General features: G+C 41.5%; 1 protein-coding gene across 1 annotated transcript; it reads left to right on the forward strand.

Annotated features, from left to right (window-relative positions):
- The first annotated feature begins 533 nt into the window (after window positions 1–533).
- Window positions 534–25,239, forward strand: Klkb1 (kallikrein B1). The gene is made up of 15 exons (XM_050147280.1): window positions 534–674; window positions 1,278–1,336; window positions 6,172–6,334; window positions 8,143–8,249; window positions 12,937–13,096; window positions 13,484–13,593; window positions 16,465–16,624; window positions 17,350–17,459; window positions 18,007–18,169; window positions 18,259–18,371; window positions 18,533–18,701; window positions 21,045–21,220; window positions 22,260–22,355; window positions 23,127–23,266; window positions 23,814–25,239. The coding sequence occupies exons 2-15, from the start codon at window positions 1,279–1,281 to the stop codon at window positions 24,003–24,005; spliced, it is 1,917 nt and encodes a 638-aa protein (XP_050003237.1). The 5' UTR covers window positions 534–674; window position 1,278; the 3' UTR covers window positions 24,006–25,239.
- The last annotated feature ends 1,174 nt before the right edge of the window (window positions 25,240–26,413 follow it).

The following is a 26,413-nucleotide window of genomic DNA, read 5'->3' on the forward strand; positions in this document are numbered from 1 at the left end:
GTCATGCCCATATATTCAAACCCATGGGCACAGTTTGTTCCCGATTCTACAATGACTGCCCAGGAAAAGGTACCACTGAAGTGGACCTTGTGACTGGGCCTGCAGCTATCATCCTGGAGCCTGGGACTGCAGGGGTTTGCTGGACTGATGCTGGCGTTTCCTGGGATGAGCTTTGGTGCCAAGACCTGTGAATACTGATCTTTGCATCACTGTTCTTTATCGATGCAGAGCACATCTCTTTGCTGTGCCGCCCAGGCTTGGTGGCGAGGTTTCGGGGTTAATGTGGAACGTCTACCATTGTTCAATGCATCTTTGCTTAGGTCTACATTCTCACCAGGTGCTGTAACCCATCACTTGGATTCCTTAGCACTTGGGAAGCCATTTTATTGCATGTCGAGAACTGTTCACGTGGATTCCTCTGCAACGGGAGGCCCATTGGAAACTCCATCTCCGATGTTGTGTTTGCTCAACTTCCCGGAATCGTTAACATATTAAACGGCTGAACCTGGACTGGGCTGTTCATGGACTGTATTGACAGGTTAAACTGTTGCAACTGATACCAGAGCGCAGGTCAACACTGGAGCCAAGCAAGTACTGCCTGCAGCGGCATGTTCGGGGAGCGTGGAGTTCTGATACCCTCTCCTCCAGAGCCACAGAAGCAGCTGTCCTTCCAGGTAACCACTTTCTATTATTCCGATCATTTCCTGTGTCATTTGGCATAATACGATAGTTTCCTGAGAGTTTGGAAAATCTAGAAGGGACTGTTCTTTGTTTGCACAAATATTTTGATATACAACATTTTAGAAAACAAGACTAAGGTTTTGATTGGTTTAAAAGTTTTAAGTTGGCTTGCATATTCTCAAAGATTTCCTGTATGTAGGGATTGTCGGTGATATTATTGTCCTTATTTATAATAATTTTGTGTGAGTTAAGAAAATTGATAAGTGTTTAATTATCTTTATTAACTCTCCTTACAGAATTAGTAGAAACAAAATTAACAATAAATACACTAATATAAAAATATTTAAATGCACTAATAGTAGTCCAGAGGTCTCAATTTGTATCTTAGGAAGCATGATAAATATTTCAATTTTCTATTTACAAAGTATTCCCCCCAAATCCTCACTCTCTTCCTGATTATGTACTTTGGTTTGCAACTTAGACATTTACCAAAAAAAAAAAAAAAAAAACAAAGTCTATATATTAAATTAAATTCAATACATGGTCAATATGATCTAAACCTAGCACTTACATGATATTTTTTTTTCCTTTCAAAGGATGATTTTATTCAACCAAGTGGGTTATTTCATTTCCTTGTTTGCTACAGTTTCCTGCGGTAAGTATTTTCTCTAGCAGTTGAAATAAATAGTGTGTGAGAGAGGAAGAGTTGTGTAAAACATAACACTCCTGGAGAAAGCCTTTAGTCCTACAGTCTTGGGGAAGGAGGTGGCTGCCGAGGCTTCAGGGCAAGAACTTCTCTTTAGCTCCATTGCCCCCAACACCCACGAACAATAGGGGGGACACAGGGGCAACAGGCTGTTTGTGCATTTGTTAGCAGACATTTCTGTTTAGAGATTACTCCCTGCCAGAGTCACTCCCTCCCCTATAGCTCCTTGTTTTTATTACCGGCCTTCAGAAAAACAAACTCTACCTGAAGGATGGAAAAACTATTAGACTCTATACATTGTTTGGGTCCAATTCAAATGTCTGATTGGTGTGTGATATTTTTTAATACAAGGCATAGGGAACTCTTTCTAGACTGAAGGTAAAGGCTTCAGATGTAGCTAGTGTATTATTATACACTGGGTAGTCCGGATGGAGAGCTTTTGGCTCTAGGTGTCCGTGTTCTGTCTTTCTCTGTGTATTCCATTAGATTTTAGAGAATAATGATGGCGGGCTGGAGAGATGGCTCAGAGGTTAGGAGCACTGGCTGTTCTCCCAGAGGTCCTGAGTTCAATTCCCAGCAACCACATGGTAGATCACAACCATCCATAATGAGATCTGGCTCCCTCTTCTAGCCTGAAGGCATACATGCAGGCAGAATACTGTATACATCATCATCATCATCATCATCTTCTTCATCATCATGTCTCTGAACACCCCCTCTAATCAGTCATTGTAGAGTGAGGGTTCCCCTTGCCTACAATGAGGGGTAGATTCTGGGTCAGGGGTGACTTGTGGTATGACTACACCACACGGATTGTTTTCTTGACTCTCAAGTATTTGGCAAAGAGAAAGAGCTCTGATGAAAGCCTATCCTTTTACAATGGAAGTCATTTCTTTGGGCGGGGGGAGACTTTTTTCTTCCCTATCTGCTAATTACACCTCCCTCCATCTGTCCCATCCACCCTGTCTACCTGCTCTTCTGTCACAAGCATTGCCATGTTCAAACCAGTCAAATATGGAGGAGTGATAGCCAGAGATGCTATTGACCATGGCTAAGATAAGAAAAATGACTTAAAAACAAATGTGTGTGTAGCACAGATAATAAATACAGTGTTTAGTTTAGCCATTATAAAAAAGAAAAGTGATTTAAAATTTATGCTCATGATAGAAAAATTAGAGATGCAAGCACATATAATACTTAAAATTGAATATTTTATATAGTCCCAAAGTATGAAATAACTATTGCTAAATTATTTTAGTCTTTCATATTTCTCAATGTATCTATCTGCTATAAAGTGTTGTTTACCTTACCCTTGCTATTTATAGCTAATGTTAATCCAAACAAACATTTTTGTTATCTGTTCCTCTTTTTTGTGAACATTCTATTAACATATTCAATCATTTTATCAATTAAATTTTGGGGAGTAAAAAATGTTTGATATGAAGCTATAAATACTTTTGAAGGTTTTTATGGCAACATTATGGGATTGCCTTCCTAAAAGGCGTATCTCTGGCTTTCCCAACAAGCTTCTGAGAATGTTCAACTGTCTCACATTATGGGACATTGCAAATGGTCATCTTTGTAGTTTAGCAGTCAGCTTCCTGCAAACAGGGCCCAGATTTCTTCCCGAGGAACCATCTCCAAGTTTTAATCTATGTGATCATGGGGATGCTCCTTATGCTGCTGATGGTCAGGCTGGAGCTTCTGACTCAGCCAGGCCAGAGCCAGAGCCACAGGCAGTGCTGGAGGGATGAGCTAACCAGAGTTAGTCCTGTAACATGTTTTCCCTTAGGTTTCTAGGGAAAGATTCAGATTTATTTTTATTTCCACTTGACTTGAGCTTCTGGTCTTGCTGCTGTCATGTGTCTTGAGACCAATGCATGTCCTCGCCCATGTCCCTCTGGCTCTCAAGCTGATTGCCTCTTTTTCTTTTATTATTCTTGATTATATATATACATATGCATATATGTGTATGTGTATATATATATATACACACAAAAGTGTATAAATACATCTTGGTAAGTTCATTTTATTTGTGTGCACATGGCTTGTGTGTGTATGTGTACATTGGACAACCAGTAAGTGGCTCATCTCTGGGAGAGGCTAATTCTCCTACTCCCAGAAGTCTGAGTTGCCTATAGATCTTTGTCGAGGAGCTGGACCCCATGAAATTTCCCTCTTCCATGTTACCATGTCAACTGATATTGCCTTTGTTCTGGTCTTGTTTATGCAGATGTTTTGAGGAGACTGTTTCACAGCAGATTCCCGGATATTCTAACTATCATCACCTTCCCATGCCCTCTGTCATGATATTCCCTTAGCCATAGATTCAGGATGTGTGATGTAGATGTAGCCATTGTGGCTTGTTTCCTCACATGCGTTGACCTTCACATTGCGTCCAGTTGTGGTTTTCTGTGATGGTCTCCATTTGCTGTAGAGAGAGGCTTCTGTGATGAGGGGCAACAGCTACACTTATGTAGGGAAGGTGGTTAATGCGCTGTCAGTGGCTTTCATACAGGCAGAGTCACCTATATTCCTTTGGTAAATTGTCTTTCCATATCTGCCATTTGTTATAAAAATGGTTTAGCATTCATTTATCTTGTATCTATGTCTACATATGCATGTGCACACACATGCGTGCACACATACACACACATGTGCCGTGGAGATGAGAGGACAATTTGTGTGAGAGGACACCATCATCATCATCATCATCATCATCATCATCATTGCCATTAACAACTGAGGAGGATAAACAAGTCTACAACTGGAACATTTCCAGTCCTTCTTCTTCATTGGCTGAGTCACATGCTTGTCTACCAAGACTCAATGCAAGACAGGAACTTCCAGGCCATCGCTGGTCACAGATTGTGTTTTTCTATGTCTGTGCAATGAATGGCAGAGAGTGTCTGCTCAATAATTATGAAATTCTAACTGCATTAAAAACAAGTCTCTTTATAGCTACCATTACCGCTGGGCCTACTATTGTGTTGTGCAAATGGGACACTTCAGGGTGTCCACTTGGGAACACATATTCCCAGGGGCATCTACCCAGGAAAATCTGCTCCTTCCAAATATAAACCTGACCCAAGGGGTAGGCATGGCAACAACTCTCTGATAAGAAGAGAAGCAATACTGCTAGTTTGACCAATCAAAATGGGACTTAGCAGCAGGATCTCCAGACAGAGAGAACATTAAAGATCTTAATTCTACAGTGCTTAATAAAATACATGTTGTCTAGACACCTATTCTTCGAAAAGTAATGGCCACATAGAGAGATGTTAGAGAGAGACGAACAAGGTTGCCACTGGGATACTGCATAGTTAATGGAAACCTGACTGATGAAAATGGACAGGCTACCTAAGGTGGAAAACTCAGTACAAGATTTGGGCTGATTTTTCAGGTAAACACAAATTCATGATTAAATCAATTGAGGACAACGTTTTAATGATATGTGGGATGCGGACACCGCATGTAACAGAGCCGTGAGTCAGCCCGGGAAGTGCCTTTCGGTCTGCTTTCCAGTTAGCTCCCGAGGGCTCTTCCATGTTTCTTATGTGAAAATTATTTATTTAGACTTTTCTTCTCTTTTATTGAAAATAGATTCTTCTCTCGTACAATATATCCTGATTATAGTTTTCCTTCCCTCTGCTGCTCCCAGTTTCTCCCCACCTCCCATTTTCTCCAGATCTACCCCCCTTTCTGCCTCTCAGTAGAAAAGAGTGGGCTTCTAAGAGATGATAGCCAAACATGACAAAATCCCACATAATAAGATAAAACAAAAACCGCCACATCAAAGTTGGACAAGGCAAACCAACAGAAGAACCGTAAGAGAAGGCACAAGAATCAGAGACCCACTCGTTCACACACAAATATACTAAACTTAAATCTATACTACGTATGTAAAGGACTGGGGATAGACCCATGTAGGCCTTCTGCTTGCTGCTTCAATCTCTGTGAATTCATAAGCGCCTGGCTCAACTGATTCAAAGGGCTTGGTGTGGTGTTCTCCATCCCCTCCAGCTCTTAAACTCTCCGCCTCCTCTTCTCTGGAATTCCCTAAACCCTGAGGGGAGGGGTTTAATGGAGACTTCCCATTCAGAGTGGTGTGTTCCAAGGACTCTCTCTGTGTTTGTATAATGTCTGGGTGTGGATCTCTGCAAATGCATTTTCCTTATCCAAAAATAAGCTGGTAAGGGATCAATACTCAAAAATTAGCTTGCTTGGATAAGACCGAGGCAGACAGCAGCACATAAGACTGCACGCTCAAAGGACAGGACAGGACTGAGAGTCAGAATGAGTTTATGTCCCAAGATGCTTTTCACTGTTCAATAGTAATCATACCTGAACTCTGAGGTTCAGTTATTGACTTCTTTCATGAAAATAATGGTCCAGATCTCATCTCTCCTTAAAGTGTTGAGGAATCTAGAACGATGTTGGTCCCTAAAGGGTTTTTTAAAAAATGCTGTCTATCAGTTCTTAAGATGAGATGTTTTCACACCGTGTTATACAGCAGGCAGAAGTAATCCACACTTTATTTTAGCAGGGATAGTTTATGTACAAATTATTATGTAGGTAATAAAAAAGAATCAAGTTTTCCACATTAAGTTCCCATAAGATGATTTTAAATAGCTGTGCTGTCAAAGTCCTTGGCATGATGTTTCATTCCAGCTCTGTATTTGTAAAGATCTTTAGGCAGTCATTGGGGTGAATAAAAATAACAACAAAACAGATGGAAACTGTAACCCTTTTCTCCAAATCTCCTTTTAATGGTCATATCCCAGGATGTCTAAATCAACTGTACAAAAACAGCTTCTTCCGAGGCGGGGATATAGCTGCCATCTACACCCCGGATGCCCAGTACTGTCAGAAGATGTGCACCTTCCACCCCAGGTGCCTGCTCTTCAGCTTCCTCTCAGTTGCTCCAGCCAACGATCCCGATAAAAGGTAAGAGGTGGTATTTTGTCATATCCGGTCAGACATTCCTCAAGCTACTTCCGGGTGTTTGCAAAATTGGTGTCAGGTTCCTCGAAGAGATCAAAGACCATTTTCATCAAAAGTTCCTAGACCTTTTCTTTCCAAAGCAGACGACTGGACTACTGACCACAGACACACACATCCTCAACAACCACACCTCTCACTCACAGCAGAGGGAGGCAGTGATGCTCTAGCCAGGGTCCGGAAGGAAGAGCATGCAACAAGAAAGGGTCCGTCCTCATACCATAATATTTAGCCTTTCTGGTTCACCTTTCAACATGTTCCCACATGCACTTTTGTTTATGTATATGAATATGTTATTGGCCAGGTTCTGCATATGAGGAACAACATGTGTGGTTTTTTTGTGATTCCACTTAATATTAGATAGTCAAGGTCTATCCATTTTCTCATTTTTCTTCAGCATTGAGTATCATTTCTTTACATATTTTCTGCCTTATTCATTATTTATTATACATTAACTAAAATGTATTATAAATGCCACACATAAAACAATCACACACCCATTAACCAGACCCAGAGACTGTACAAAGTCAGTGGACTTCTATCCAGTTACAGTAGCCACTTGAAAGGGAAGCCATAGAACTTCTTAGTGGACTTTATACTTTTGCTTTCAAAAATGTATTTTATTCACTTATATGTTACTTGTCCAGTAAAAGGTGAAAATTTCGCCTGCATAAAGAAATATATTTACTTGACTTATTATATTTTTGAGTAACAAAGTTGAGAATATATAAGCCAGGAATTTTGTTGATAATAGACTTAAGATCTATTGGCACATTTCAATGGTACCTGAAGTGATCCAGTTTGCACATTTAGAATGTACATTTGTGTGTGTGTGTGTGTGTGCATATGGGTGTGGATTACTATTAACTGGCAATTTTGACAAATGCAAGTATTAAAAATATAGTTGAAAGTTTTACCTTAATTTTCTTTCATTTAATCAATAGCCAAAGTGTAAATTTTCGCTTCTGTTTCCATACCTGTGACTTGCCTTCTCACTCTATCTGATTTTAAGAATTGGAAATTAGACGCTCATTCTCTAATCCCTACGTGTGAACCTGAAGAAAAACACAAACTACACATGACATTCGCTGAAGTGAAAATTGAACTAGGTGCTAGGATTCTTATGAATAGTAAACTAACACAAAGTTGATATTGAAGATAGAAAAATCCTCCCACTAGAGGGAAACTACCAGGAATCAATAAACAAGGTGAATATCACATAGAACCCCAGCTCAAAGGCGATTCAATTTTTTAAAATACTTCTAAAAATAACTGCCACTTTAGAAAATGTAGAAGTTTAAGATGGGAGAATCATAAGTTTAAGGTCTGTTTGCTTCAAAATAAACTAAATAAAAGCTGCAGGGTGGAATGGGAGGGTAGAACTGGCTGGTGGTAGAACACTTGATTAACATGCTTGAAACCCGGGGTTTCTTCTTCAGTGCCACATAAAACAGAACCAAAAGCCATTATCTTTTGGGAAGAGGATCTGTGGAAGCTCAAATGCAGGCATAGCCATCAACTCTTGAAGATGGCTGGCTCTCTGGCCTAAGGCATGAACACAAAGAAAACCCGTAGTATAGATAGAGTGGAATTGTCTTGAGAATGTCCTTTTCAGCAAGTATCAAGGAAATGCTATCAGTTTCCTGACCCCAGGCTTTATTTATTAGCACATCGAAAATGCTGAATAATGTCTTAATGTGTGTTTGTCATTACATTTTCCTTCAAAAAAAATGAACTTTTTTTTTTTAAACAAGGTTTGGTTGCTTCATGAAAGACAGCATTACAGGAACTTTGCCAAGATTGCATCGGGCAGGTGCCATTTCTGGCTATTCTTTAAAGCAGTGTGGCCATCAAATACATGGTAAGAGGTGAATTCTTTCAACAAATTTTTTCCTTTTTTCCCCCGTTTATTTATTAAAGATTTCTGTCTCTTCCCCACCACCGCCTCCCATTTCCCTCCTCCTCCCCCAATCAAGTGCCCCTCCCTCATCAGCCTAAAGAGCAATCAGGGTTCCCTGCCCTGTGGGAAGTCTAAGGACCACCCACCTCCATCCAGGTCTAGTAAGGTGAGCATCCAAACTGCCTAGGCTCCCACAAAGCCAATACGTGCAGTAGGATCAAAAACCCATTGCCATTGTTCTTGAGTTCTCAGTAGTCCTCATTGTCTGCTATGTTCAGCGAGTCCGGTTTTATCCCATGCTTTTTCAGACCCAGGCCAGCTGGCCTTGGTGAGTTCCCGCTAGATCATCCCCATTGTCTCAGTGTGTGGGTGCCCCCCTCGCGGTCCTGAGTTCCTTGCTCGTGCTCTCTCTCCTTCTGCTCCTGATTCGGACCTTGAGGTTTCTATCCAACAAAATTTGAATTACTGACACTCTTACTCAAAGCAGCTTCTGTTCATAGACTTTACTATCACAGACTTCTAAAAGAGAACACTAAGAAACATAATGAAGACGGGGCAGCATCTTGGTCATAAGAAGAGGTTCCATACATCTAGATAATGTTCTTGTCTTTATTAGTTATAATGCACAGCTTTGATGGGCCTCTGTTATCTGTGGTGCTCACACACAATGTAAGATTTGCACAAAAGAATATGCCCTTCAAACAACAGAATGTCCCTGTTTCCAGAAAAGACTTTTCAGAGAAGACTCAGGGGACAAACCATCCCCAGGTTCACTTCGGGGAAATTTGTGCCTCCCACCAGAATTGATTTTGCCCTTTCCACCTCAAAGAACATTTGTCAAAGTCTAGAGACATTTTAGATCCTTACAAGTGGAGAAGTTGGTACTCTCTATGGCAATGGCCTGAGTTGGTGTAACACATTCTGCCAGGCACAGAGCAGTAAGTCACAACTTAGAACTGTCTGGCCACCACTAGGTCATTGATAAGGGTCTAAGACAGTAATTCTCAACCTTCCTAATGCTATGACCCTTTAATATAGTCCGTCACATAGTGAAGACCTCCCAACAAAAAATTATTTTTGTTGCTACTTCATAATGGTAATTTTGCTACAGTTATGAATGTGTGACATGAATATCTGTGTTTTCCAATGTCTTTGGCTACTCATGTGAAAGGGTCATTTGGCCCTGAAAGGAACTGTGACCTACACATTGAAGACAGCTGATTTAAGAAATCGTATTGTTTGCCATTCAGCCCAGACTAAAGGATTGAGTTCTGGCAATCATGCTTAGCATAATATTTCTTACAAGGAATATGAATGCTAGGATGTTAGAAAGCTTTATTTCTGACATCCATTGCAACTGATAGGAAGCAAGTTCTACACCATCTTAAAGGCTTCATACAAAAAAGAAGACATTTTTCTAACACCACAGGGACTGACAGGAAAGTGAGCATGCCAAAAAGAGTGAGGTGGTGTGTCGGAAGAATCTTCAGAAACGTTCTGAACTATGCTGTTTTGTCTTGTCATAGTTCACGCTGTAGGTTCAAATTTCCAGAGTCCTCATTTTTATCCCAATAACATACAGTCTTGGTCTGCAACTTGAATTTTAGGTAATTAATGAAGGGTGACAATGGCTTAGATATAAACAGTACTCCCTCCAGTGTAATAGCTACAGTTAACCTGAAGCAAGATACTTTTCCTATGGTATACGACCAAATCCATATACTACTATAATGTACATTATTTGATTAAATGTGTTTATTATGATTGTAACTGATAACACAATTTTAAAGAATAGAAATATTGTGTCTTTTCCATAGGTGCTTAGTTGCCATCTTTTCCCCCTTCTTAGTCTTCCTCACCAAGTTTGACTCTAAAGTTCCTTCCTAACTTTCTCCCAAATATCATCAAGTTAAAAAGTGGTCCCAGGCTGGGCAGTTGAGGTGTAGGCCTCTAATCCTAGCACTCTGGAGTCAGAGGCAGGTGGATCTCTGTGAGTTCAAGGCCAGTCTGGTCCACAGAGAAAGTTCCAGAACAGCCAGGGCTACATGAAGAGACCCTGTCTCGGGGGAAAAAGGTTTAAAACATGGTGTCAGAAAGCAATTTTAGTCAAGACTATTGAGAGGCAGGCTTAAAATTTACAGATCATTATTAAGAAAATGTTTTTATTTGTGACTGCTTCATTTCCTGTTTTAACTACAGCAAATTTAAAGGAACCTCATTCTCTGATTTATAGATTCCTGCCCTGTATCAACTGCCAGGAGTGTTCAGCACGCTACACCCTAACATAATACTTCTCTGTTAGTCAGTGTATACATAGTCTCCATGTATAAATTAATTTTAGATTCTTAGACACTTATAGCTATGTACAATAGAATATTTTTGTGCTAACACACAGAGAGAGCTAATCTAATTAAGTTGTCTTAAAAACAAAACCTACAAGAGCCTTATTTGGCTTTCTTTCTGTTAAAAGAATTAACTATATTTTTGACATATGAGATAAACTTGAAAGGACAGGTTAAGATGGCTAAAGTGCCTTTGAAACTTCAGTGAAAGAGGTGTTTAAATGGAGTTGAAGAACATTTTTAAACCTGGTGTGCTAGCGCATGGCTAGAATCCCAGCACTAGGAAAGCAGAGGCCAAGATCATCTCAAGTTCAAAGTCATTATTTCTTTTTTTTTAAGTGGTTTTTATTTTTTTATTTTTTTTGTTTTCTTTTTTATTTTATTTATTTATTTATTTATTAAAGATTTCTGTCTCTTCCCCACCGCTGCCTCCCCTTTCCCTCCCCCTCCCCCAATCAAGTCCCCCTCCCTCTCAGCCCAAAGAGCAATCAGGGTTCCCTGCCCTGTGGGAAGTCCAAGGACCACCCACCTCCATCCAGGTCTAGTAAGATTAGCATCCACGAAACTGCCTAGGCTCCCACGAAACCAATAGGTACAGTAGGATCAAAAACCCATTGCCATTGTTCTTGAGGTCTCAGTAGTCCTCATTGTCCACTATGTTCAGCGAGACCGGTTTTAACCCGGGCTTTTTCAGACCCAGGCCAAAAATCTCCCTTCCAAAAAAAGTCCAGGACCAGATGGGTTCAACGCAGAATTCTACCAGAACTTCCAAGAAGAGCTAATACCTATACTCCTTAACGTATTTCACAATATAGAAACAGAAAAGTCATTGCCAAATTCCTTTTATGAAGCTACAGTTACCCTGATACCAAAACCACACAAAGACCCAACCAAGAAAGAGAATTACAGGCCTATCTCACTCATGAATATCGACGCAAAAATTCTCAATAAAATACTGGCAAACCGAATTCAAGAACACATTAGAAAAATTATCCATTATGATCAAGTAGGCTTCATCCCAGAGATGCAGGGCTGGTTCAACATACGCAAATCTATCAATGTAATCCACCATATAAATAGACTGAAAGAAAAAAACCATATGATCATTTCATTAGATGCGGAAAAAGCATTCGACAAAATTCAACGCCCCTTTAGGATAAAGGTCTTGGAGAGAATAGGGATACAAGGGTCATACCTAAATATAATAAAAGCTATCTACAGCAAACCGACAGCTAACATTAAATTAAATGGAGAAAAACTCAAAGTCGTTATTTCAAGTTCATCTTGTCTGATATGGGAGTTTGTCACATCCAGCATGGCTTGGGTCCTAGAAAATTGACTAGGGGTATCAGGGGAATAAGAAAGGACAGACACACGGGCCAACACGCAGAAAGGAGGGAGTGCCATGCATTGTAAGCACTGAACCCCCAAACCCCATAGTGATTACTACGTTCAGCCCAGGGGAGGGGCTCACTAGTCTCAGAGGGAGGTCTCCAATGGCAGGGAGTCTCTCCCCTTGGGCTGTCAACATCCTTGAGGAGGATGGTGAAGTTGCTGGTCTCTGCACACACTGCTCAGTTGTTCCTAAACACCGATGCTTAGACCCAGGGAAGGCTTTGCCAGTTTTCCATGGGTCTGAGGTATTGGTCCTGCACATGGCTGTGCCCACGTCAATAGACTTCATCAGCTCCTTACACATTCATTACTCAGGACTTCCTCTGGTAGCCACAGGAGTTCCAAATCAGCCAGGTCTACAAGGCAAGATGGGGTAGGGGGCAAGGCAGTGTGGTGATAGTGGTAGAATTTAAGAAAATTATAAAGCAACAAGGAAAATGGTTTTGTCATGCATATAAATAAATTCCCACCCTCTGTAAAAGATTTAGCACAGATGCCAACGGTAAGAAGACCTGCGGTCAGAAATCACAATCAGACCAGAGTAGGGGAAGGAAGGAAATAGATATAGATCATATTTTTGTCTTGTTGTTGTTTGTTTGGGGGTTTTGGTTTTGTTTTGATCCAGAAGTTAAAGGTACACCAGTTTGTCAAATCCTTCAAATCTCTGGCACCCGCTGTCAGGACCTTGTTATTTCTGCCTTGTTTCTTTATCAATGCCGCTGGTAACTTCAGTGTGAGACTGTCCTGTGGCATATACCTTGCAGGTTAGGAAGCAAAATAACCCACTTTCAGTGATGATGCGATAGAAGTCAGGTAAACACACCGGGGGTGTGCTAATGTCCAGCAGGGTTTGATAATTTAGACAATGCACTAAGAAATTTGGCCAAATGTCTCTATGTGTTTCCTTTCAGCTTGCCACCAAGACCTATATGAAGGACTTGACATGAGAGGGTCCAACTTTAATATATCTAAGACCAACAGTGTTGAAGAATGCCAGAAATTGTGCACAAACAATATTCACTGCCAATTTTTCACGTACGCTACAAATGCATTTCATAGACCGGAGTACCGGTGAGTGTGGCTGAATGGGTCCCGTGAGAACACTCCAGGATTCAATAGCTCCATGGGAAAAAAAAAAGTCTGTTTCTCCTTCAGCTAAAGAGCAAAGGGAGTAGAGTCCTGAGCATATATTTCTTATTTATATACTTAATTCCAATGGCATTTCCAAAGATAGTAAACTCCATCTGGTCTACCTATAAGCTGTGTACGGAATGAAGTGTAGTGTCTGACGATGATGTCTGCCACCCCGTTCGCACCCTAAAGGGCCCTTTGCTGAAGGGAAGAGTGTCTGTTGATTCATCCCGCCCATGTACCACTCTGGTTATCATTTCGATAGCAAATGTTACCCACACGATTTTGCGCACCTTAAGAAGCGTGGCATCTTTTGCTGACTTTCAGGAACAACTGCTTGCTGAAGCTCAGCGCCAGCGGAACGCCCACCAGCATAAAGACGCTGGATAACCTGGTATCCGGATTCTCACTGAAGGCCTGTGCCCTTTCAGAGATTGGTAATTAGAGGATGGCTGTTCCACTGTGATTGTGATGGGCTAAATGAGAGGGCCCGGACATATCCATGTGCCACGCCCAGGGACCTGGGAATACGATGCATATAAACCAAAGGGTTTATGTAGATGTGAGTGGATGGAAAAACTGTGAAATAAGAATTACTCTGGGTCACCAGAATGTGCCCTATCCAGGCTCAAGGGTCCTTATACGGTGAAGAGGGAAGCAGAGGAGTCTAAGTCAGAGATGGAAAGCCTTGAAAGGGTTGTTTCTGTCTTTAAAGCTGGAAGAATCCTAAAGCAAAGGGATGCCATGGCCATGGAAAAGGGCATGGAACAGGTCTCCCTACATGCCCTTCCAAAGGAACAGAGCCAAGCCAACCTTTTGACTGGCACTCAGTAAGGTGTACTTTGGCCTTCTGATCGCTAGGACTAAAAGAGCATACATTTGTGTTGCTTAAATCTCTAGTTTTACTGTAATATTCTTGCAATAACAGCTTTAGGAAAGTACATTGCCACTATAGAGAAAGTCGCAGGGTCATTCGACAGTGTCCATGTCTGGCTAGAAAAGAATATTGCCGTGAATCAGCAAAGCCCTATAATTTCAGACACAGAGAGAGCTTCAGTTGAACTATCCAGACAAATGCCCATCATATTTAGCACATCAAGGTACCACTGGTGAGATTTACTGAAATCAGATCACTTAGAGTAAATCGTGCCAAATACCGAATACTTGCGCTATGCCGCGTCCTGTATTGGTCTGAGTTCTGTAATATGACCTCTCTATGAAAGACAGAGACGTCCAAAGCAACTTAACTCTTTTCTTATTTGTCTTTTCTTTTCTCAACGTATCCTCTCCGTGCTGTGCCTTTCAATTGGCTTCAATGTGTTAGTTATTTAGTTTTAATATCCATTTTTTTTCTAGTTTTTGAAAACTTGACTACAAGAGATGGGGCTGTTTATTCAAATGTGTTCTGCTCTAAATAACATATTTATCTTAGACTGCTTATCTGCAACTGTGCCTGAATGCCAGATGACTGGGAAATATCTAAAGATAAAAAAGCTCTTCTGGCTCATGATTCTGCAGGCCAGGAATCTAAAGGTGGGATGGTCGTATCTGACCAAGACTCTTGCGAGTCTGGGGGCATTCAGAGATTCATCGCCAGTCTGACTCAAGTTTTGGTTTTAGTATAATAGAGACTTTTTTTTATATTAAAAGGACTGGCTGGGATCAAACCAGAGAGAGTTCCCTAGGTAAGGCCTGGCTATTGTTAGACAAGGAATTTTAAAGGCAAAAGCCACAGAGTTATAATTTTGGAAAACCAAATTAACTCATACCCTGTCTGGGTGCGGGCAAAGCTTGATTTTGTAATAGAGGTCCAGCAGGTGTGTCAGCCATCCAAGCCAGCAAGCGTTTCAGACAAAGGCAGAACATAGCAGTTAGCCTGTTTAATCTTGTGACCCATTACCTTGTAGGAATAGCCGAGAGAGTGAACTATTTTGTAACAATCAGAAATTTCTTTAGAATAGCCCAAGTGCTCCAGGAAGTGGCCCATCTCGGGCCAGCTGACAGGGTGCGGTTCAAGGTAGGAGTAACTTGGATTGAACAAGTTAAAAAACAATTTTGGTTTTACAAGCCTAGCACAGCCAGTTTATCCTCTGGACATAATTTTCATCATCATAGGACCTTATGCCGCACTACAGTACGGTACAAAAACACAGGTCAAGTGAGCATGTGTAGAAGCTTTGGCTTAAAACAACCTGCCCTTGGCATAACTGATCTAGTTCAGCGAGAGCAGGAACTCACTGGCGCAGGAAGTTTTAGTCAATTCACATGGGCTATGCTTTCTTGACTTCCCACTAGGTCATACCTCCCAACACTGCCACACTGGAAAAAAGGCAACATTAGGAGATTTTGCTGGGTGCAAACCACACCGCAGCCTTAACAGCACATTGCTCCAAGGATTTTTTTTTTTTTTTATGCATAGAGAAGAACTTACAAGATTCTTTGGTCCCGCCTCAAGCCCATCCCAGGTGCTGCCCACAGCCTCCAAGAGTATCGCGCATGCCCAGTCTCAGGCTGCTCTGTACTTGACTTTTTTGACCTGCAATGAGGTCACACATCTCTTCGGTATGATTACTGAGCGATAACAATCCTGCGCGTTTCAGAAAACGGCCATGATTTTTTTTTTAAGAGGCAGGTCTTTTTACAATCCTTGCATGCCAACCAAAGCCCCAGAAAGGCTGTCTCTGGGCCTACAGGCCTAAGTTAAATTCATAAGGCAGGGGTGACTTTTAGTCGTCACCACACCCTCGTCCTTAATCGTATCAGGCACGCCTTTAGCTTTAGGGATGAAAAATGGTAGTTCCTGGGATAAAATCATATGCTAAGGTCACATAGCAGCCCTGTCACTTAGAGTCACACAAATATCCTGCCCTCCCTTTAAAATGTTCAGCCTCTTACCTAACGACTCTAAATGAACTGTATTTAAAGACTAGTTCTCAGCAGTTTCCTTCACGGATTTCGAAAGCATTGGAGGTAACCACACCTGCCCCCATTAGTGAGTCAATACTATTTGCAATTCCAATTGAGAGAATCTTTCCACATTAATGTCATAAAATTCAGAGAGTCACACGTTCGCATACTCAGGAATCCCATAAAAACCAGTAAACTGGAAGCGTTACTGTATATGCCGAGGACCTGGTGCAGACCTGTGCAGGCCCCATGCATGTGCCTGGGACTCTCAGAATGAGATTTTAAACTCAGGATGTTAGCGCTGCGAATATTCAGTTGTCATTGCCCTGGTTACTGTGCTAAAGCACAAGCGAATTCGGCATTGTGTCACTGAGGAATGCTCTTCTTCGGTGAATTCACAGGTTGCCCCATGAATATGTTCCAGCACTTCGCCTTTGCAGACCTCGATGTGGGCCGGGTCATCGCCCCCGATGTTCTCGTGTGTCGTACCATCTGCACCTTCCACCCCACCTGCCTTTTCTTTACATTCTACACGAACGAAAGGAAGATGGAATCCGAGAAGTGAGTGTGAGCGGGGCGTGCCAGCTCCTAGCCTTAGCGGAGGCTCGCAGGTGCCTTGCTGGTTTCCCTGACAGCGGTAGAGCCTGGAGTTTAAGTGGGTGCTTCCCTGCCAGGTGCAAGTTGCTTCAGAGATTAGCAGATCCATCTACATACTTTCCCTTCATAAAGCAAACATACCATTGAGTTAAACAACAGCGGACCGGCAAAGGGATCAGACAGCTTTCTCACTAGCATTAAGGTTTTAGATTGGCTTGAGTTAGGAGCTGCTCCTTCAGCCTACCCTTTAATCTCGTGAGAAATCAGAGCCCTGCTTATCTTGATCTAGGGTCTAGTCTGACCTCTTCATCTTTCGGCATCTTCCCATTTCCTTTATGTTCAACATGGGGCCCGCAGAAGGATGTGTGTGGATACCAATACCGCAGGCAGCTTAACTCCGAACAGTTTGTTCTCTGGATCCTTTTTCTTCTTTTTCTAATTAGAGGGTGGAATTTTATCCTCTCACCTCTTCTGGTTGTCTGTGCCATCTGTTTTTTGCCAGAGGGAGAAGGGACTCCATTTACATTTAATCCCTGTGGTATTTTGGAGTCTTGCCATCTGATTGACTGAAGAGAGTTTCTCAGAATACAATCTTTGGAGTTGCATTTTAATAAAAAGAAATGGGAGCTGCGTTCCTGTAATCTGACTGACGCCTCTAACGCTTCTCTTTCTCGCTTGTTTTTAAATAGGAATGTTTGCCTTCTTAAGATGTCTAAAAGTGGTACTCCAAGTCCCTCTGTTCCTCAAGAAAATGCTATGTCTGGATACAGTCTCTTCACCTGCAGAAAAGCTCGCCCTGGTAATGACTGACAATGATGGCGAATGACGATTGTCTTAGTTTGCCTCTTGGTTGCCATGATAAACACCATGACCAAAAGCAAGTTGGGGAAGAAGAAAGTTTGTGTTGCAGAAACAGACACAGGACCTGAAGCAGAGACCATGGAGAATTGCTGCTTTTTGACTGACTCCTGGGATGGGCTCAGTTACCTATTGTTGTTGTTGTTTTTGTTGTTGTTGTTTTAATACAATTCAGGACCACCTGCCTAAAGGTGGCACAGCCCCCCAAGTGGATTGGGTCCTTATCCTTCAATCCTTAATTTAAAAAAAAAATGTCCCACAGACATGCCCACAGGTCAGTCTGTTGGAGACAGCTCTTCAGTCGCTGTTCCCTCTTTTCTGGTGACTCTATTTTGTGTCAAGTTGACAAACACTAACCGCCACGGGGTGCATCCGATCTTGGGGTCTTCTAAAAGTTGACAAAACTATTCTCAAGACACTAGGAACATTCTTATTATGGCTTATTTCCTGCCTCATTATATATCCTTGGATGTTTTTACATGCTGCAGAACCCTGCCATTTCAAAATTTACTCCGGAGTTGACTTTGGAGGAGAAGAGCTGAACGTGACCTTCGTACAAAAAGCAGATGTGTGTCAAGAGACTTGTACAAAGATGATTCGCTGCCAGTTCTTTACCTACTCATCGGTTCCACAAGACTGCAATGTGGAGGGGTGAGGGGGCCTCTTCTTTGATCACCGGCAAGGAAATTATTTTATAGTTTTCTCTGCGGGTCTAATTTTCTTCTGTTCATTTTGTCCAGGTGTAAATGTTCCTTAAGGTTATCTGTGGATGGCTCTCCAACTAGGATCACCAGCAGTGCACAGAAGATCTCCGGGTATTCTTTGCGACTGTGTAAAGCTGTGGACAGCTCTAGTGAGTGAGGATCATTTGTTAAGAAACTGTATGGAAGTCTGGGTTGTGGTGACCGATGGCTTGGTTGGTCTTACGTGATTGGGGCTATTTATTTTGTTTCCTTGGATGGAGGGGATGCTCATTTGTGTTGAATCCTGACCACGCATCTCAACGCTTTTCAGTTTGCACAACAAAAGTAAACTCACGAATTGTGGGAGGAACAAACTCTTCTTTAGGGGAGTGGCCATGGCAGGTCAGCCTGCAGGTGAAAGTGGTGTCTCAGAATCATCTGTGTGGAGGGACCATCATTGGACACCAATGGATCATAACAGCTGCCCATTGCTTTGATGGGTAAGTTTTGGATCCATCATGTGTGTGTACATGTGTACATGTTTATGTGTGCATGCTCACATGGAGGTCAACGTCAGGTGTCTTTCCTATATTGCTGACTGTTGTGGAATATTATTTTAATGAGGCAAAGATGAACTACATTTCTATGCCTAATATTACTTTTACTGTGTAAAGGCGTGTTGCTTTTGTTTATGCTGTATTTGTTTAGTTAATAAAGGTATGTTATGTTTGTTTTACCTTGCCTGCCCAAGGAACCTGATTGGTCTAATAAAAAGCTGAACAGCCAATAGCTACGCAGGAGAAAGGAAAGGCAGGGCTGGCATGCAGAGAGAATAAATAAGAGGAGAAATCTAAACCCAAAGGGAAGAAGAGGGAGAGAATCAGGATCATACCCAGGACCAGAAGCCTGGCAGATATAAGGAAGCAGTGAAAGTAAGAGATACAGAAGTAAGAAAGGTAATCAGCCCTGAGGCAAAAGGTAGATAAAGAGAAACAGCTTAATATAAGTTAAAAGAACTAGCCAGAAACATGCCTAAGCTAGACCAAGCATTCATAACTAATAATAAGTCACTGTGTCATGATTTGGAAGCTGGTCTGTGGCCCAAAAGAAACAAACCGGTACAGCTGTCCTTCTTTCTTGTTAAGACCGCGTTTCTCACTGAACCCCTTTGATCAGACTGGCTGGACAGCAACTCCCAGGGATCTGCCTGCTCTGTCTCCTGGCATGTTGGAATCTGGATTCGGGTCCTCATAACTTGTGAAGCCAGCCCTCTGCCTACCAAGCCATTTCCTTGGCTCTGACATATTTGTTTTGATGAAGAGAAACGTTTCCAAGTCTTTGCCTAAAAATTATTATTATTTTAAATTTAGTTTGTACATTTTTTTACATGGTTAAGTTAAAATTCAAACGATGGGTAGGCAGGTGTTAAGCCACAAAAGTGGCTTTAATTCAATTTCCTACTTGGCTCATCTTAATTAATATGGCAACTTGATAATTCTGATGTAATGAAAACAATTGCTTTCAGGATTGGTAAACTGAACTTGATTTCCCCACAGCTTCTTGGAAAGTGACAGAAGCAGTCCCATATTTTTATTTGTAATAAACATGAAGTAATTACATATTATATATATATGTATATGTACATATATATATATATAATATTTTCAGCCACAACTTCTAGTACTGTGAGGTGTAACCTTATTTGGACTCAGGGCAACAGAATACGGGGCTCTCAGAAATTCTGGCAACACTAAAAGGTCCCTGAATGTACACTGACCAAAATTAATTCAAATGAAACATGTGGCAAAACCAAGGCCTTCTGGAAGTCCTAGCCCGTGCTGTGTCACAGGACTCCACTGCAGCCTTTTTTTCCCTAAAACAGCACGCTTATCTCGCACTATGCACGCTGTCATGCCGTGCAGTACCAACAGATGGGTCCTGAAACACAACTCGGACTGAAGACTATTCAATGCTGTGAATCACAGTGTGTGTACCGTGTGCACAGAGCTTTCTGCTCTTACAGAAACGTAACAGTTTAATTACAAAAAAAAAAAAAACTTAAAAATGTTTCTTGTCATAGTCTGCTTTGGATTGTATAGTGTTAGACTTTAGTTTTAAATATTGTTGTTTGAACTGATTACTTGAGTTTTATTTTTTTTTAAAAAAAAATCTCATTGAATGAACTTTAGCTTGGGTATTGGATAGAATTTCCAGGTTTTTTTTTTTTTTTTTTTTTAGTGGTTCTAAGCCTACATCTGCCCTTTGGTATGAAGTGACATTCTCAGTATTGTTGATTACAAAATCAAAATATTGAGGAACTCTTAAAGTCATTGAAGATATTCTCTGCCTTTTAGTAGGAAATATTCAGACATGGTTTTATTATTTATAATAGAAGCACATTTATTCCATTAATATGTGAATTTGCTTTCATCATTAATAAATGGTAAACCTATATGTACACCAAAGAATTGTTTTAAAGTATATATATATATATATAAAACACTTATGATTACTATCAGTAAATGTTTAATATATATACCTGCATCATATAGTCACTCACACACACACACAAATGCACACACATACACAAACACACGCATGCACGCGCACACACACACAACCCTTTTCAATATAAAGGCGGTCTTAAATAAAAGTTAAAGAAGTTTTATTTTAAACTAAATCTTCAGAGATCCAACTCTAGGTGATGATAAGTTGGCAGAGGAAGAACTAGGTAATGGGGAATATTTTCTTTCTTCTTACTGTTCCCCACAAGAAAAAAGTGCTAAGAAAAATGAACAAGGAACAATGCCAATGTTACTTTGGTTTGCATGTCTCTCTCCCAGGATTCCGTACCCAGATGTGTGGCGTATCTACGGTGGGATTCTTAACCTGTCAGAGATCACAAAAGAGACATCTTTCTCTAAAATAAAAGAACTTATTATTCATCAGAACTACAAGGTCGGAGAAGGCAACTATGATATTGCCCTAATAAAGCTCCAGACGCCCTTGAATTACACTGGTATGCAGCACATTTTAAGGGAGGACTGCACAACTGAGTTGTATCGGTGCCAATTCCTGCTTCAGTTTGAGTGAGCAAACAGATCTGCCGCTGTTGTTTTCTGGTTGGTGGGGTTGAGGGAGAGGCGAGGCAGCCTGGGAAGTGAAGATCCTGAGATTTGCCATGCAATTACTGCTTCTTAATGGGCAAGGAATCTTAGTAACTTTCTCAGCGTGGTATGGAGCTGCGTGCATGCTAATGAAAGAGGTATAGGAAAGCTCTTGCTGTCTGGGGACACTGGGCATCTTTTGACGGGATTGGCAGAATTACCATTGCTTGGACTTGGGATAGACAATTATGTCTCAAAGCTAATTAATTGCTAAGAACACACTGGGTAGACAATGGGCAAAGTGGAGCGTGTCACTGCCTTTGGAGGTACACCACTCCACAGAAACTAAATGCCTACCAGCACCTTAACTGTGAGCGTCAACCCTGTAACCTCCGACAGCTCGCCCTTCCACTGCTCATATCTGCTGTAGGTGTGCTGGTCTCCTCGTTGCTTTGCTGCAATAATTAAGTAAGGTATTCAATTAAATCACTGGAAAAGCATGGCTATTTTTACTCTGACTCTGAATTCTGCCAGAGTATATATTAAACAAAACACAAGAATGCAGATATGTTTGTCAAGAAATTTTGGGGGAGGAGCTCCCCTCCCTGGGGGAAGTTTCATGCCAGAAAACCAAACAAAAATGGAAGAATTGCCTTGGATCGTGGGCTTTAGAAGTTGATCAGAAGGCTGGAGGCTGTTCTCGTTACTCTTTAGTTTCAGTAATGAGCTCCCTTATGTTTCATGCATGGCCATGGTGTGTTTTGATTGCATTTCCCTCCCTTCCCCCTTCCTTGTCCTTTCCCACTCTTCCTCCCAATTCGTCCCAGAAGGCTCCTTCTTGCTATGTTGCTTTGTAGAAAACGAATAAGGGAAAAGAGAGAGAGATTAATTTTTAAAGTCAATATCTATGGCTTTAATTAATTCTAATCTATTCATGCAATTTCCTTCCAGAATTCCAAAAACCGATATGCCTGCCTTCCAAGGATGACACAAATACAATTTATACCAACTGCTGGGTGACTGGATGGGGCTACACAAAGGAAGGAGGTACAGCATGACATTTGGAATGTTCCTGTCCTAAATGTTAAAGCACATGGAGTAGATCAGTTCCTCAACCATCCTTTCTCTTGATCTTTGTGTTTATCCCAATATATTGGTTTTCTGATTCACAAAACTCATGCTTTAAGCATCTTACTCATAATAGAGATTATGTTGGCGATTCTGCATAAGGGACTGTGCATAAGGGCTCTTAAGACTTATAAAGACAAACCCATTTGGCCACCATACTTTCCCACGAGGCTTTGTTGTTATTTTTCAAGAACTACAACTCCCAGCATCCCAAGAAGTTACCTGGCGCTTGGGTCTGTTGGGCTTACAGGTTACCTTAGGGTATTCCACAACAGGAGGACGGTAAAGACAATAGAAACCATGTCTGTGGTAGCTTGGGTGATAGGGCTGCTGAAAAGCTTCATTAGAAGGAAAGAAATACAAATGGCTATCTCGTCGTCTCCCTGTCCCTTTCCCTGTCCCTGTTGCTCCTCTTCTCTCTCTTCCTCCCCCTCCTCTTCTTCCTCTTCCCCCACTCTTCTCCTTACACCTCTTTCTTTCTCTTTCTCTCTACCCTTCCCTCTCATTTCTGTATGTATAATTCTACCTCATTGACAGTGGCCCTGACAAAAAAGCACTGACAGTTTTTGAACAAAAATATGACCCCAGTGGAAAGTGGACCATTTTGACTTCCTTTAAAACTCTGGTCTGATTTTTTTTCTGTTTATTGTATTTTCTCCTTTTAAAAGGTCTATCTTGATTGCTTCATAGGTGAAATCCAAAATACTCTACAAAAGGCAACGATTCCTTTGGTACCAAATGAAGAATGCCAGAAAAAATATAGAAATTATGTTATAACCAAGCAGATGATCTGTGCCGGCTACAAAGAAGGTGGGACAGACGCTTGTAAGGTAATGTATCAGACTGTGAAAAACACACGGCTGTGCACTGGAGACAGTTCATTCAAAAGCAAATTCCCAACGTTACAGTCTGCTAGTTTTAGTTTTGAATTCGGAGTTAAATGATCTGAAAACTTTATAAATAACTTTTAACAAATAAGCACAATAATTCTTATCATGTATTACTTATAATAGGTACATCAGAATCTGTATTGACTAGGGCCGGCACGTCACAAGCAGTACAGCTACATGCTTTATTTTATGTGTCAGGGTTATGCTAAAATACAAGAAAAGTAGGTTTATTTGAACGTCGGTAAAGATGCTAACATTGTTGGGTTTATCCGAGAACGGGAAAGGGAATAAATTAGCCTTGTAACCAGCCACTTATTTTGTTCATGGCTAATGGGATGCCAGGACATTCAGAGACCGCATGTGTGGTGTGCAAAGTGTGCCTGAAGATGTTAGCAGCATCTGTCTTTGAACAAGGGGCTGGCTCCTCAGTTGAATCACCCCTGTTGTAACTCTCTACCATTGCTTTTCTCCTCCCACTGTGACCCAGGGAGATTCTGGCGGCCCCTTAGTTTGCAAACACAATGGAATATGGCAGCTGGTGGGTATCACCAGCTGGGGTGAAGGCTGTGCCCGCAGAGATCACCCAGGAGTCTACACTAAGGTTGCCGAGTACGTGGACTGGATCCTGGAGAAGACACAACACAGTGGCCGAAGCCCCCTGGAGGTGTCTCCCGCATGAGGAAGCTGGGTAGTGAGGAAGAGCTCGGTTGACAACCGTTGTACCACCTGCTCCCAAGTCAAACAGAGAGCCCCAGAATTCTCTTCTGCAAAATGTGGATAATGGTGTCTGCCTCGCATCCCTATTGTGGGATTAAAATCACAGTATAGATACAGTTTCTGAAGACAGTGTCTTGCAGAAGTATGTCTCCCACCTTGAGTAACAGGGTCTCTAAACGTGAACCGTCCAAGAAGCATCATGCTTGTTTGCAAATAAAATGATCAAAGTTGTTTTTTTTTTCTAATTAGGTAGTTCAATGGTTGATCTGAAGCAGCTGAAAACAAGATTCTAGCACAATGCCTGAGATCATTCTCATCTAACTTCTGACTCTAGACCCCGCAGATCTCAGAGTTACCTTCTGTCCACGCCACTCATTCCTTCATTAGTCCCCAACGCTGTTGTTCCATCTGGCTCAAAGGACTGACGAACCAGGTTCTGTCTGGTGGAAGGAGGAGACCTTTGTGACATTTTTTTTTAATGATAAAAGGATGGCTTACTTGCACATGAGGTGACAGGGCACCTTTCCATCTAAACCACCTTCCTGGCCATTGCCACATAGTCTTGGCTACCTGTACGTGCAGCACCTGTAATGCTGTTTTTCTTGCTGTGTGCAGCTCCTGCATTGGCTGATCACGCAGTGCTCACACAGGGCAGGGAATCTGTTGGGAATCTCCCAGACAACCCTTGGAGTGCCACTGATACTGCATTCAGTATATGCAATAGTATTATTGAATATAACGTAAAATCCAGGCTTGCAACTGGGTGGAAAGATAGTAGACTGTCTTGGAATAGATGCCATTAATCCTCACGTAATACAAATTCCCAGCTTGCCAGCAATTCCTGGAGTGGACTGTATGTGCATAACTCCATTTAGTTAAGCTGACAAATATTTACATGGAATTGGCCATTTACAAACTATTGCACAAGTTCAATAGACAAACAGAAAAGTGAAATTTTCTGTAGAGGATTAAACTTTTCCTTGCATGTTGAAAGACTTGTTGAGTAGTTCAGGGGATTAAATATGGAAAAGCTAATGGGTTAGCCACAGAATTTGGCGATGGAAAGTGAAGAGGTAGGAATTACCCCGGGAGCAAATGACTTTTGGAAGATCTCACTGGATCCCTATGACATGATTTCCTTTTGAAGCACATGGCTTGAACTTTTACTTTTGTACACAATAAACAGTTTTGTCTTATGCTGTGTGGAAGTTGTTTTCTACTTAAAAGGGAAGAAGTGGTTTGTAGTGAAAATCTTGTTTTTCAGGTTCTGGTATTGGTAACTCTAGCAGGTGTTAGCAGAGCTTACTGTGTGCATTCTCAAAGAATGGCCTCGTTTGGGCAAAGCAGCGTTTTGAAATATGAGGCTCTCCCGTGGTATAAAGTATCATTATAAAGTTGCCAGTTGGGGGTCAGTTGGACTGGAATGTTCTATTTATTTTTTATCATGTGTTCATACGCCAAGTAAACAAAGGAGCCTCGTGGGTCTCATATGTGCTTAAGAGGCTGAAAGAGAGAGAGGGTGAATAATGTCACTTTCATGTGAGGGCACAAGGCCCTAGATCTTTGGCAGATCCACCCAAGAAAGGGCATGTCAGCTCCGAGGAAGAGCCGTCCCTCTTCCGGTGTCATGTGTGGGGAACACAGAGCACATTGCTCATTGCGTTCTAGAGCTCAGCCCAAAGCTCCAAGGGCTGCCTCTTACCTTTATCTTTTTTCCCTTATAATTCTTGTTTACACCTCTCTGCTCTACTAAACTATTAGCAACTGAAAAAGGGTCTGCCTGTCGCTCTCTTCCATCAGCACAGCACATGGTTAGGGATGTAGCAATTATCTTCTTTTAGATTTCCTTTTATCATTTCTGTTGATGTGCATGTGTGATGGTGTGCTATGTGGGCAGCGGTGCCTGGCAACAACAGATCAAAACATAGTACCTGAGTTAAATGCAACTGGTTTCTAACATAGCAAGGCAAATGGAGTAGCCCTTCATGCCATGATCTCTTCTAAGTGACACACACACAAGCATGCACACACACACACACACACACACACACATATTCGTGCATACAGACAACATACCCCCTCAGGAAGTTGTTCACCTTAACTTTGTGCCCTAGCAGAAATGTTTCCATGTCTCTATGGAGAATATTTCAAATTTACTATCAAGCGGATGCCTTTTTTTTATTTCCCCAGGAAGTTCTTCCTTTTCATCTCTGTTTTGTTCTTTCTATAGGAGTGTATGTGTATGTGTGTGTGTTTTAAGATTTATTTATTTTCTTTATGTATATGAGTGATCTATAGACTTTATGCCAGGAGAGGGCATCAGATCCCAATAGAGATAGTTCTGAGTCACCATGGGGTTGTTGGGAATTG

This window comes from Alexandromys fortis, unplaced genomic scaffold (genome assembly GCF_014885135.2).
Source record: "Alexandromys fortis isolate MF-2015 unplaced genomic scaffold, M_Fortis_MF-2015_v1.1 scaffold_32, whole genome shotgun sequence".
NCBI classification, from domain to species: domain Eukaryota; kingdom Metazoa; phylum Chordata; class Mammalia; order Rodentia; family Cricetidae; genus Alexandromys; species Alexandromys fortis.

What these genes read in the sequence shown, in the direction of transcription:
- Klkb1 (XM_050147280.1), top strand. Translation starts at nt 1,279, where the DNA reads ATGATTTTATTCAACCAAGTGGGTTATTTCATTTCCTTGTTTGCTACA. An exon ending in CTGTGCCCTTTCAGAGATTG is followed by an intron (nt 13,594 to 16,464) that starts GTAATTAGAGGA and finishes GTGAATTCACAG; the next exon opens with GTTGCCCCATGAATATGTTC. An exon ending in CAAGACTGCAATGTGGAGGG is followed by an intron (nt 18,170 to 18,258) that starts GTGAGGGGGCCT and finishes CATTTTGTCCAG; the next exon opens with GTGTAAATGTTCCTTAAGGT.